The 12392-nt window shown below is 56.2% G+C and overlaps 1 protein-coding gene across 1 annotated transcript; it reads right to left on the bottom strand.

The window, feature by feature from the left end:
* Positions 1 to 3965: 3965 nt before the first annotated feature.
* Positions 3966 to 11057, bottom strand: LOC128848018 (antigen-presenting glycoprotein CD1d2-like). Its single transcript, XM_054047729.1, has 6 exons — positions 10895 to 11057; positions 10412 to 10690; positions 8089 to 8370; positions 7473 to 7769; positions 4339 to 4438; positions 3966 to 4264 (listed from the first exon to the last, which is right to left on the bottom strand). The coding sequence occupies exons 1-6, from the start codon at positions 10941 to 10943 to the stop codon at positions 4225 to 4227; spliced, it is 1047 nt and encodes a 348-aa protein (XP_053903704.1). The 5' UTR covers positions 10944 to 11057; the 3' UTR covers positions 3966 to 4224.
* Between the last annotated feature and the right edge of the window lie 1335 nt (positions 11058 to 12392).

Genomic DNA, 12392 nt, shown 5'->3' with positions numbered 1-12392 from the left:
CCCCAACTGCCCCCTCATCCCTCCATCCCAATATGTCTTCCCCCATCTGCCCGCTCTCCTATTAGCTCCTGCCCCTCCCTCCCACTAATTAGCCCCTCCCACTCCGTGGCCCCGCCTCCTTATTCTCCTCCCAGCTCAGGTCCGTGCCGCTCCCAGGCTCCCCCTTTCCCTCGCTCGCTCGGGTGGGACAGCCAATCAGGAGGCGCTGCCGAGTGTCACTGGTTGCGGGGGGAGGGAGCGGCGGGAAACGGGCAGGAAACAGTGCGAGACACCAACAGTCGGTGGGAGAACGAGGGGAGGGGGCCAACTGTCACCTGAAGGGTGGGGAGGGGGTGGGGCCAGCTGTCACCTGAGAGGGGGGAGGGGGCAGGGGCGGGGCCAGCTGTCAGGGTCGGTTCACACCCGGCTCCAGCCCTCGGTTCCTGCTGGTGCCCGACTCCCCTGGGCCCGTGGGTCTGAGCAGGGGCAGCCGGTGAGTGTGGGGCAGCTGCCGCCCCCAGCTCCATCTTCCTCACCCCCCTCCTGAACGTGCCACCAGCTGGGGCGGAGCTTCTTTTGGGGGTGCCCCCCTCGGGCTGGGAGAACCCAGGAGTCCTGGCTCCCAGCCCCCCCTGCTCTAACCCACCAGCCCCCACTCCCCTCCCAGAGACAGGGAGAGAACCCAGGAGTCTTAACTCCTAGCCCCCCGCCCTGCCCTAACCCACCTGGTCGCAGGCCCAGCCTGCTTTAACCTTTTCACTCCTAGATTTGGGAGTCCACAAACTTTTGTTCAGTTTACTTCAGTTCAGGTCTGTGCAGAGCACGGCAGGAAAGGGGCCCCGATTTTGGTTGGGGGGGGGGAATCTGTGCAGCACCTGGCACGACAGGGTCCCTGATGTCGGTCAGAAGGGTCTGTGCAGCGCCCGGTTCCATGGGGTGGGGGTAGGGCTCTGTTTGCTACTGTGGTACTCGCTGCAGTTTCTGTGGTAGGCCGGAGAGCGCCGAGTGCCTCGGGGCTCTGTCTTCACGTGAGCTCCTGGGTGTCGTGGTGAGAAACAGGAAATTCAGTATCGTGCGAGGCTGCAGCTTGTGCAAAGGCAGCTCCAGATAGGGTGGGGAGTGATTTACAGCCAGCTATAGAAGTATCGGAGTCGGGGCCATGTGCGACGCACAAATAACTGACCACGGTTTCCGTCCCACAAGCTGTAGTCGATCTCCAGGCATTCAGCTTGCAGGGCCAAAAATGCTTCTAGTCCTCATGGGTGCAAAAAAATCTCTCTTGCCAGGATTAATATACATACAGACATGAGTTCAATTGTTGACGTTCAGATTCATAGCAGAGATGGTGAGTTCGGTAGTTGCGAAGAGTTCTTTTAGAATTTAGTCCATAGGTTATAGTCTAATGTCCAATATCATATTCAGGGTGTTTCCAGCTGAACTGGGACCTCAATCTTACCACTCAAACTTCCCTTGATGAAGTTTAAGCAGATCTGAGATAACAAGGATTGGGACCCCAGGATCCTTTATACAATTTCAAGCCTTCTTTGACAAGTGGGAGTCCCTCAGGGAACAATAGGTATTTAGGGCAACTTTGAAGTAGGTTCATCACCAGTACTTAGCTACACAAATTAACATAAGGCAATTGCCTGTTCCTCCCCCATTCATAGATGATTTGCTATACACTTCAAAGAGAGATGAATACCGAGATATCCCATGTTTACAATTCATTTAAATGCTAGGATGTTCTTTTGATCTCTGAATTATCAGAATACAGTATAGACAAGGACTGTTAAGTACATTGTTGACCACTACCCCTATATATGTAAATACACAAAACCACAAACATTATCTTCACATATGTCTTTAAGGGTTGAATTTGAGTCATTTACTTTGCAGGATGCTTAACCCTTTCTGGCCAAGTGTCACAGCTGGAATGGCTTGTTTTGATCCAACTGCTTAAAATGTTTCATTTCCAAACGGAACCTGTTTTAGAACTTTACACTCCACCCACATTTCCAATTTCTCACCCACATGGCCCGGATGAGAAGAACAAAAAATGTTAACAAATAGATGGAAAGTCTATTTTTTAACATCTGAACTGGGAGCCCTTGAAATTCCATCCAACATCCCCTTGCTTATGAGATGACGTGAACAGCATTATTTTCCAATGGAGCTCTGGCCAACTGACCCCAGCTGGGATCTGATCCCGTTGACTCCAATGAAGCTATAACCGATTGACCCCGCTTGTTGATAGCTTCTCCTGCGCTATCCCTCTGCCTCCCTCTGCTGCTGTGTAGTCCTTGGGTTTCTGCATCTTCTCCCTCTGCTGCTGGATGGGACCAGGACACTCTCCTGCTGCTCCGTCAGCTCTCCATTCAGCTGTTGGACGCATGGACCGCTCTGGGAAGCTTCCCTCGGTTTTTCTCTCCTTCTCTTCACTGTCCACTTGCTCTGCACTTACCCCTTTGCTGTCTGCTGACACACTGACTTTTATACTGACCTGTCAGGACTTTCTTGCGCATGACAACTGCCCTCATTCCAAACAGTCCGTTCTAATTTTAGCCTGGAGCCGTTGTTTACCTCAGAGTTATGATCTGCTGACCTTTCCCCTACTTTGGTTTTCCCGCCAATTCTGTTTTAGAGCTATGTGACCTGCAGCTTCAAATAGAGGAGTGGCTCTTGCTAACTTAAAATGGAAGCTAGGGATACAAAATGGAGTCTGGGGAATTTCTCTGGCATCAGCATCATCCACTCAGGATTTTGACCTGAAAGTATTTACATGTTTTTTTACACAGTTTGGCAAAACGGGAGGCAGCTTAGAGGGTAGCATAAGTAAGTCTCAAAATTCAGGGTCAAGAGTTCATCAGTTTCTGGTGCGTTTCTCAAGTGAGTTTGGTCTCCATATTTTTCAAAGGGGAAGTGTATTTGTTCCATGACTAGAGAGGAACTGACTGATTTGCGAACACTTCAGCTGTGTCTGTAACAACCTGATGTTCCAGGAGAGGAGAAAGGGAGGGGAGGCCAGGAGGCCACAGCTGTAGCTCAGAGTTTGAACGGTCTGACTCAGATGTATGGGAAGCCAGGGACTGGGATTGGCTCCGCACTTCCTGGACCTGGGCTGAGAGATGGGCAGGAAGTTCCTCGGTCACTAGAAATCTGAATTTGAGCCTGCAGGGGAAGCTAACGTAAATTGTGGTGAATCAAAATTCTAGTGAAACCCTCCAGTGCTACTGGGTCATGGCCCCACTGGGGACTCATTTCCTGGGGCTGCCGGCTCCATCCCGGAGCCATTCACCTTTCTTATTCCTCAGGCAGACGAGCAATCCCAGGCCCATGAAGACCAACCCCAGCACGGAGCCCCCGACGCCAGCCAGCATCGTGCCCCTGGCAGAGTCAGTCTGTGCTTCTGTGAAAACAAGAGCACGGGTGGTTTGGGCTCAGCCCAGCTTCTCCTTCCCTTTGTCACGTCCCCACTCTCTGCCCCCAGGGTGGGGATGGGGATCTGACCCACCCATCCCCTGAGGGGACTCCACAGAGCTAAGGGTGCCCTGTGGGCTGAGGTGTTGCCCCACACTCAGAGGCTCTTACCCCAGTGCACGGTGAGGGGGCCCCGCAGGCTGATGTGGTCCACCTGGCAGGTGTAGATGTCCCAGCGCCGGGGGGTCATCGCCAGCATCACCAGGATCTGGAAGGTCCAGTCTCCATTGTGGACCAGCTCTGTGGACACCACCCCGGCTGTCTGCTCATCATGACCCCACAGGGGACTCATTTTCAGGGATCCAAGTTTCCCATGACAAAAAGCCCCCACATTCTCCAATAAAAAAAACAAATAAATCCATGGTTTTCTGCAATTAAAATTGAACACTGAGCTTTCATTTCCCTAGCCACAATATATATAGGTATCCGCTGGACACAATGGTTTATGGATATATTTACAGTTTTTAAGCAAGATCAAAGCCTACCAGTGCCCTCAATCATTATAATAAAATAAAGTTAATAGAATTGCAATCTATGTTTCTTATATATACCAAATACGTCTATGTCTCTCTTCCTGTTTATCTGAGCCTCCATTATACAGCTCTCTTTATTAACCGAACCACCAGCTACTTGGAGTCCCGATCTCCAGTGCTTGGATCCAGACCGACCCTTGGGGCCCTCAGATCTGGAGCCGGGCACAGATACAGTCTTGAGGTCCATGTCCCCAGAAGAGGGCCCGATTCTCATGCCTGGGCCGTTGCTGTCCCCTCAGACCCTAGGATCCCCTGGGCCAATGCCCTGGTAGCCCCTGGAAGGAGAGAGCAGAGGGGATGGGTTAGGGGGTGTAACAACCCCCCCACCCCCGAGAGGGAGAGGACTCACCTGCGTCTGCTCCACCACAGCACCACAGCCATGGCGGCTACGGCCACAACCCCCAGGGTGATGCCGACAATCAGGCCAGGGCCCCAGGGCCTGCTGTATCCTATAAAACACAGGGGATGACACACTGGGAATGTGCTCAGGAATATGGGCCCTGTTCCCTCACTGTTCCCCGCAGTCCCTCCCCATCATCTCACCTGACCCACTGCCCTCAGCCCCTCACCCCGACCCACTGCCTTAGCCCCCCACCCCAGTTCCCTTTGCCTTCCTCACTGTCCCACCCCCACTGCTCCTCCTACTCTGACCCCCTGCCCTCAGCCATCCCCTACCCTAAACCTGTTCCCTCAGATTCCCCTGCAGTCCCCCGGTGCTCCCCCAGCTCAGATCCACTGCCCTTAACCCCACCCCCCACCCCAGCCCTGTTCCCTCAGCCTCATTATGATATGAATGTGGCAGAACTAAGATATGTTTTATGCAAGGTGGCTCATGTGCGGTATCATTGGAAAGGTTCTGATTCCCTGAGAGTGATTATCCAGTTTCTATGCCTGTATCATTCCGGTATCTGAAGTTTGGAATAGTGGCTCGGTAACAATTACAACTGGGTGTGTACTTGGGGAACGCCCACCAGATAGTTTCCAATCAGCCTGGATGGGCCACGAGGAAGGACAGTAGGACTTTGAAAATGCTAATCTCCCGCCTTCCTGAGAAGTTTCCAGAGATGCTGCTTTGACACTGCAAGGGCATGCGATCATGTCACCTGGTACAGGACACCATCTTGAAATGCTGGTACTTTTCCATGGGAAAGGGGTGGGAGTCAAACTAGGAAACAAAGCATTCCTGCGATTTAAGGCTGGGGAGTGAGTTAATCTGGGCTCTTCTCCACCGCCTCCGCCGCCCAAGAAGGAAGACTGCTGTAAACACCTGAAGAAACAAAGGAACTAAGCTGGGGGAAATAGGGGCTTAGCCCAGGCAGGACAGATCAGCCTGTAACAGGAATCCCTGGAGATTAAAGCTGCCAGCTGTGCAGTTTACCTTCAAGAAACTCTGCAACCTGCTTGAAACAACATTTAGGGTGAGAAATTATTATTTGTTGTTGTGACGCTCTGTACCTCGGGGGAACCCCTACACCCCCAGGTTCATCTTTATAAAATGATTGTGTGGGATCCAATGCAAAGTTTGTCAGGTTGGGTGTCTTCGTAAGACTCATGATGCCCTGAGCATGGTTGTTATAGTAATTGTTACAGTGATGTTATAGTGAAGTTATGGGTTATAATTTCATGTATATAGTTATGAGGCTGAAAATTGTCCTCATGGCTTAAAGCAAGCCCAGGAGAAAACTCTCCAGGAGCAGAGGGGCAGTTCACACCTCATCAGGGCAGGGAGGGGACAAACCCAGCCCAGCCTCACAGGAACAATGGCTCAGGCAGCAACAAAAGAATCTGTTAGACCCTCGATGGAGTCACCCCCCTCCCCCCCGTCCTTTGGGCATTTTGGGACTGCGATGAGGTAATGCTCACTTGACTCTGAAGTGGAGGCACAAAGCCAGGAGGGAAGAAAGGCCATGATAAAAGGGAGAGATGATTGCCAGGCTCGTCCTCTCTCTTCCACCTACATCTACAGACACCACCACCACCACCACCAAGTGATCAAACGCTGATCAATGGGGAGAGCCTGGCTGAAAAGTAACCAGCCAGCCTGTGGTGAGAAGCATCTAAGTTTGTAAGAACATTGAAAGTGTTCTGATCAGCTTAGAATGCGTTTTGCTTTTATTTCATTTGACCGAATCTGACTTGTTCTACTTTGACTAAGAATCACTTAAATCTACCTTTACAGTTAATAAATCTGTTTGTTTATTCTACCTGAAGCAGTGCGTTTGGTTTGCCATGTGTCAGAGACTCCCCTTGAGAGAACAAGCCTGGTGCATATCAATTTCTTTGTTAAACTGATGAACTTAGATAAGTTTGCAGCATCCAGTGGTCATAACTGGACACTGCAAGATGGAGGTTCCTGGGGTTGTTTCCGGGACCGGAGGTATTGGCTAGTGTCATTCGCTTGCAAGTATCTGGGAGCAGCTTACATGCCAGAGGCTGTGTGTGACCAGCCCAGGAGTGGGGTTCTCACAGCAGAGCAGGGTCAGGCTGGCTCCCAAAGTCAAGGATTGGAGTGACCTAGCAGATCACTGGTCCGGATAACAACAGAGGGGAACCTCACAGCAGCCAATATTCCTTAGTGTATTAAGCTTAGTTTGCGTGTTTTGTTTTATTTGCTCTGTAATCTGCTTTGTTCTGTTTCCCATCCCTTATAATCACTTAACATTTACCTTTTGTAGTTAATAAACTTGTTTTCTGTTTATTCCAAAATCCAGTTTGTGCAATTCATGACTCGTGGGGGCAAAAAGCTGTGGATATCTTCCTCCACATTAAGGGAGGGGGCGAATCTCATGAGCTTACGCTATTTAGATCTCTATACAGCGCAAGACAATATAATTTTGGGTTTACACTCCAGAGGGTGCGTGCACCAGATTTCTGGGCAATTCCCTGAGCTGTGTCCTCGCTCATCCCAGACTCTGTGTGATTCTACCGCTGGGTGTGTCCCTACCTGTGTGTGCTGGAAGGGGGCTTGAGAGCCTGTCACAGCAGCACAGAGTGAGGGGAACTCAGGCTAGTGGGACAGGTGGGCTCAGTGGGACCCCAGCACATCACGTGGCACCCCAGAAGGGGGGTCCAACCCGTCATACTCACTGCTCCCCCTACATTCCCACCCTTTCAGCTTCCTCCCACTCCATTCCTGCTCTCCTCTGTCTGAGTGTCTCCAGACCTCTGCCCCTCTCCCCAACGACCCCCAGGTCCTCTCCAGTCCTGCCCCCCTTGGCTCCCCCTGCCCCACTCCACAAAGATCTCTCCACCCCATCCCATTCATGCTCCCCTCAGCCCACACCCTGCTCCCTCCATCCCAGTCTTGTCCCGTTCCTCTCAGCTCCTCCATCCTGCTCTCTCTGGTCCATCTCCACACCCCCGCCCACCCCCTCTGCCTCCCTGCGCCCCAATCCCGCTGCCTGGACCCACCCCCGTCCCACTCAGGACATGCAGGAAAAGCCCCCAGAGACCACGCCCCCACCCCTGGGGACATGCACCTACCCCAGGGGATCAGCAGGCTCCGGCCCCCCAGGCTGCTGTGCTGCACCCGGCAGGCGTAGCTGTGCCCGGCGCCCGGCCCCACGGCCAGGGAGCTGCGCAGCTGGTAGGTCAGGTCCGCGTTGGGCAGGATCCCGCTGGAGTTCAGCCGCCCGCCCGGCCCCACCTCCTCCCCGTCCTGCAGCCAGGCCACGCGGACGGGCCGGGGGTAGAAACCGGTGACCCGGCAAACCAGCAGTACCGGCGCGGGGGTCCCGGCTGGGGGAGGCACTCGGGCAAACACCACGGCGACCGGCCGCTCTGAGACAGGAGGAGAGAGACGGGGCGGGGGAGAGGGGACGATTCAGTCTGACCCTCAGGGACTCACTAGCCAAGCCCAGCTCCATTCCCCGGGGTCAGGCGTTGGCCCCGCTGTCCTGGCCAGACCCTGCAATTACCAGTGGTGACGGACTCACCCTTCACTTCCTGTCCTAATCTGCTGTGCAGTGCAGCCATGAAATCGCTTCACCCCACATATAACCGCTTTGTACACCAGGCCAGAGATCCCTCTATAAAGATCCCCTACCCCACCCCAGAGGTGGCTGCATCTCAATGAGCGGAGAGTTGTGTCCAGCCTCACCTTGCCTCTCCAGAGACTCTTTCCCGTAGCGGGCAAAGCTCTTAGCCTTATTGACACAAGTTGTTTTCAGGAGAAACTGAAGTTTGTTGGCCGCAGGCCAGTTGTAGTTAAGAATATCCTGGATGTGAAGCGCCAGCTTATCCCCCCGCCGAGCGACCCATTTGCCTGCATCCACGTTGAAGCTGACGAAGTCCTCGCCGTTCATCCCAACATCATAGAATCCCCTCGAGGTGCCGTTGGGGAGGAGCTCGCAGCCAGTGGAGACCTGGGTAACAAAGGGGTCTGGAAGAGGAAGGTCGGGGGGATGAGGACAGACCGTCTGGAGGTCACCGGGGCTGGGGCGGAAATCGAGAGATGTTAGGTGCAATGAGGATGTTCGGTCACCAGATGGCAGTGGGATCGAGGGGCAGCCCCGGACGAAGTGCAGGACAGGTTCCAGTTACTGTTTAAAGCTGATTTGTGCTCTAAGAACCACATGCAAAATCAGATTGGCTCGAAAACTGCTGCGAGACATCGGGGCCTGAGGCAGATTTGTGGTGTGAATTTGGGGTCACTTCATCCCGGGCTCCTAAGATACAGACCCCGTCCCAAATAAATGTTTAATTTTTTAGAAAGTTATTTGTGATGCTCTAGAGAAAACTGTGGCCCTGAGCCTCAATAAATGTACATCTCTGGGTGCCGCACCGGTAGCAAGGACACGTTTGGCTTCTCAACGTTACACAAGTCACTGGGCCTTGGTTCTGTGTGTGGAGCAGGACGCCGAGCGGTGGCACCGCTCCCCACAGACAGTTCACACCTCTGCGAGGGATTCTTTCCTAAGCAGTGACTCAGGGCGTGACACACGGAGTCACACGGGAGAGCGGGAGAGGCTGCAACCTCGGAGCCCCGGGACCATCTGTCCAAGCCCTGTCACCGAGCGGTTCCTGTGGCTGTGAGCTGTGATCCCTCAGCCGGCTGTCACTCTGTCGTGAAACGCACCTGCCCAGGCAGATTGCCGTGAAACTAACTCTGCCCCAGCAAGGTGCAGGAGAGACTTTGTGGTGCAAATTTGGGGGCAGGGCAGGTGGTTAAGGGGTTTCTGAGAGAAAGTCTCCCCCGAGGACCTGTTTTTAGTGCTCCAGCATCAGACACCCAGCGCAGACCCTGGGCTGAGCCGCTGAGCAGAGCCGTGCTGGGTTCTGTGGGGCAGCGCTGGGTTCTCCCTGGGGCAGCGCTGGCTGGGAGGGTGGGGGAGGCATTAGCTCAGCTCTGCGTTTCCTGCTTCCAATTCTTGTGTTGGGTGTTTCATGCTTTGTGGAAGGGTCCCATTTCAACATTCAGGTAAGACAGGTCAGATGGCACGACCATGAGCAGCCTTCCCCCTCCTTCGACAAAGGCCTTGGGTCGGGCACATGGTCGTGAAAGACCATGAGCCTAGGGTCAGGGGCTGGGACATGGGATCTTTCCCCTCTAGGGCGCACAGGCTACAATCTGGCTCCCATTTGGTACGAGGGGTGAAGGCGTGGGGGGTGCAGGAGTCAGGGCATGGGGCTGGGGGGAGGGTGCAGGAGTCAGGGAGGGCAGGAGGCTGGGTGTGTGTGAGAGGGGTGCAGGGTCTGGGAGGGAATTAGGATGCGGGAGGGGGCTCAGGGTTGGGGCAGGAGGTTGGGGTGTGGAGCGCTTACCTGGGGCAGCTCCCATTTGGTGCGAGGGGTGCAGGTGGGAATGTGGGGAGCGGGTTCAGGAGCTCCCATTTGGTGCTCGGGAGGGGGTGTGGGGAGGTGCAGGAGTCAGGGCATGGGGTGTGGGGGGGCTGGGTATGTGTGGGGGGTGCAGGAGTCAGGGCATGGGGCTGGGGGGGTGGGGGCATGTGGGTGCTCCCAGCCCCCTGCCTGGAGCAGCTCATGGCAGGGGGCTGGGGGGGGTATGTGTAGGGAGAATGCGGGAGACCCGCCTTTGCTCCGCCCTGCCCTGATTCCACCCCCTTCCCCAAAGCCCTGCCCCCGCCTCTTCTCCACCTCCTCCCGCCCCCCCGAGCTTGCTGCAGCTCTGTTCCTCCCGGAGCGACCTCAGTGCGGGCACACAGCAGGGGAGGGGGGAGCTTGGCTGCCAGTGGGTGCGGGGCCGGCAGCAGGAGCCCCAAGCTTCTGCCCCCGCAGCTCCCCAGCCCTGGGGCCCCTGTCGTTGGGGGGGGACCCATGCCAGGGCACCCTCTGTTTTACTGTAAATCCGCCTCTGCCCGATCCACCCTGTCAGGACACACTCAGTTGCTGTGGGGAGTGTGTCAGTTCTCAGCTCCCCGGTGGGTGCGGGAAGGGACCCCCTCAGACTGCGCCATACTCACAGCCCTCTCCTTCATCCTTAACCAGTTCGTTCACCAGACCGATGAAATTAGACAGGTCGTGATGGATCACCGTCTCCTGGTCCTGCCACTCCACTGGGGTCAGGCCCAGCTGGGCCCAGGGCTGCAGGAAGCGGATCTTGCAGGTGCTGCAGTCCATGGAGTGGGTCTCCAGGTTGCCCAGCAGGGCCGTCAACTCCATGTCCGTGGAGCTGGCGTTGTGGAAAACGCTGGTTAACAGCAGCCGGAGGGTGAGAGACTCTTGGGGGACAGGAGGGGAGGCTGTGGGGAGGGGAGAGGAAACAAGTGGAGGACAAAGCAGGTGGGGAGAGAGATTAATGAGTCTGTCTCCTTAACACTCCCTGCTGACCCCTAACCCGCCTCCCCCCTCCTCCTACACCCCCGGCAAGGGTCACTAGCCCAGCGTGGTGCTGCCCCATCCTGGCATTACATCACCCCCACACCCTGCCCGGGGTCTCCACTTACCGTCCAGAGCCCCCCATGCCCAGGGCAGGAGCAGCAGAGGGAGCAGCATCCCGGCAGGGGAAACGGGCTCAGGGAGACGTCAGAGCAGCGGGACGAGGGGCCCAGGGTCACCCACACGCACTCTCGGTTCCTCCCCAGGGCACGAACCTCTCTGCCAACTTCTCCCTTTGTCTGTCTCTGCTCAGCTCTGTCCCCGCAGCTGCCAGCCCTGAGCCAATGAGGGCAGAGTGAGGTGGTGTCGAGCCAAAGGGGAGGGCTTGGAAACACTCAGTGAAGCCACACCATGTCCATAAGTGTAACAAATTGTACTGCCAAGATATAATAAGCTTCCCAGCCTTCCCACATGACTAAATACGTGCTTTCCAGCAACCAAGCAGACAAGCAAGAATCAATGCTTACGCCCGTTCTGTTACAAACAGTCCCGGACCCGCCAGCCTTTTCCTGGAGGGCTCCAGCGTGGGGAATTCCTGGGTGCCCACAAGGCCAGGGTCTGCAGGTGAGACTGTTCCTCTAAAGCAATATGCATAGCCGTCTTTAGTCGTCATCTCCGTCTAAGGGGGGTGTATTCACCCACAAGCAGGCTCTGGCAGGAAACACCGCTGTTTTCTATCCCCACACTTCACAGGCTTGGGCCTCGCTTGTCTCTTCACTTGTTTATCCAGTTGAGTGGCTGCAAGCTAGCCCGGCCAGTTCACTACTAGCTCCCCCGAAACCATTCTGTAACATTAGCTCCAGGTAACTTGTGATCAGCCCCAAGAGTCGGGGAGCGGTGGCAGCGCGGGAAGGGGATTCCCGGCAGCAAGCTCAGAGCCAGGGCCTGTCCCGACTCCCAGGGTCAGTGTGTGTGAGACGCCCCCTCCATCTCCTTCAGCCTGGGTACTGCTGCTCCTAGTACAGCCCCTAGCGCCGCCCTGGGGAGCCCTGACTGCCCGGGGAGAGCCCCCTGCTGCCCCCCACCCGCCCCCTGCAGCACAGCCCCTAGTGCCGCCCTGGGGCCATGGGGAGCCCTGACTGCCCGGGGAGAGCCCCTTGCTGCCCCCGCCCTACTCCCTGCAGTACAGCCCCTAGCGCCGCCCTGGGGCCATGGGGAGCCCTGACTGCACGGGGAGAGCCCCCTGCTGCCCCCCGCCCCACTCCCTGCAGCACAGCCCCTAGCGCCGCCCTGGGGCCATGGGGAGCCCTGACTGCCCGGGGAGAGTCCCCTGCTGCCCCCGCCCCACCCCCTGCAGTACAGCCCCTAGCGCCGCCCTGGGCAATGGGGAGCCCTGACTGCCCGGGGAGAGCCCCCTGCTGCCCCCCCCCGCCCCACCCCCTGCAGCACAGCCCCTAGCGCCGCCCTGGGGCCATGGGGAGCCCTGACTGCCCGGGGAGAGCACCCCCCACTCAGGCCAGATTCACCCACAGACAAACCAGGCAGGGATCTAGGCCCTGAATTGGTGGGGGGTGGCCCCAAAATTACAGGCCAGTGTCCCCCTCCTCACCCCGCCCAGGGGCTCCT

This window comes from Malaclemys terrapin, chromosome 13, assembly GCF_027887155.1.
Source record: "Malaclemys terrapin pileata isolate rMalTer1 chromosome 13, rMalTer1.hap1, whole genome shotgun sequence".
Classification (NCBI taxonomy): domain Eukaryota; kingdom Metazoa; phylum Chordata; order Testudines; family Emydidae; genus Malaclemys; species Malaclemys terrapin.
This window is presented reverse-complemented; position numbering and strand designations above follow the sequence as displayed.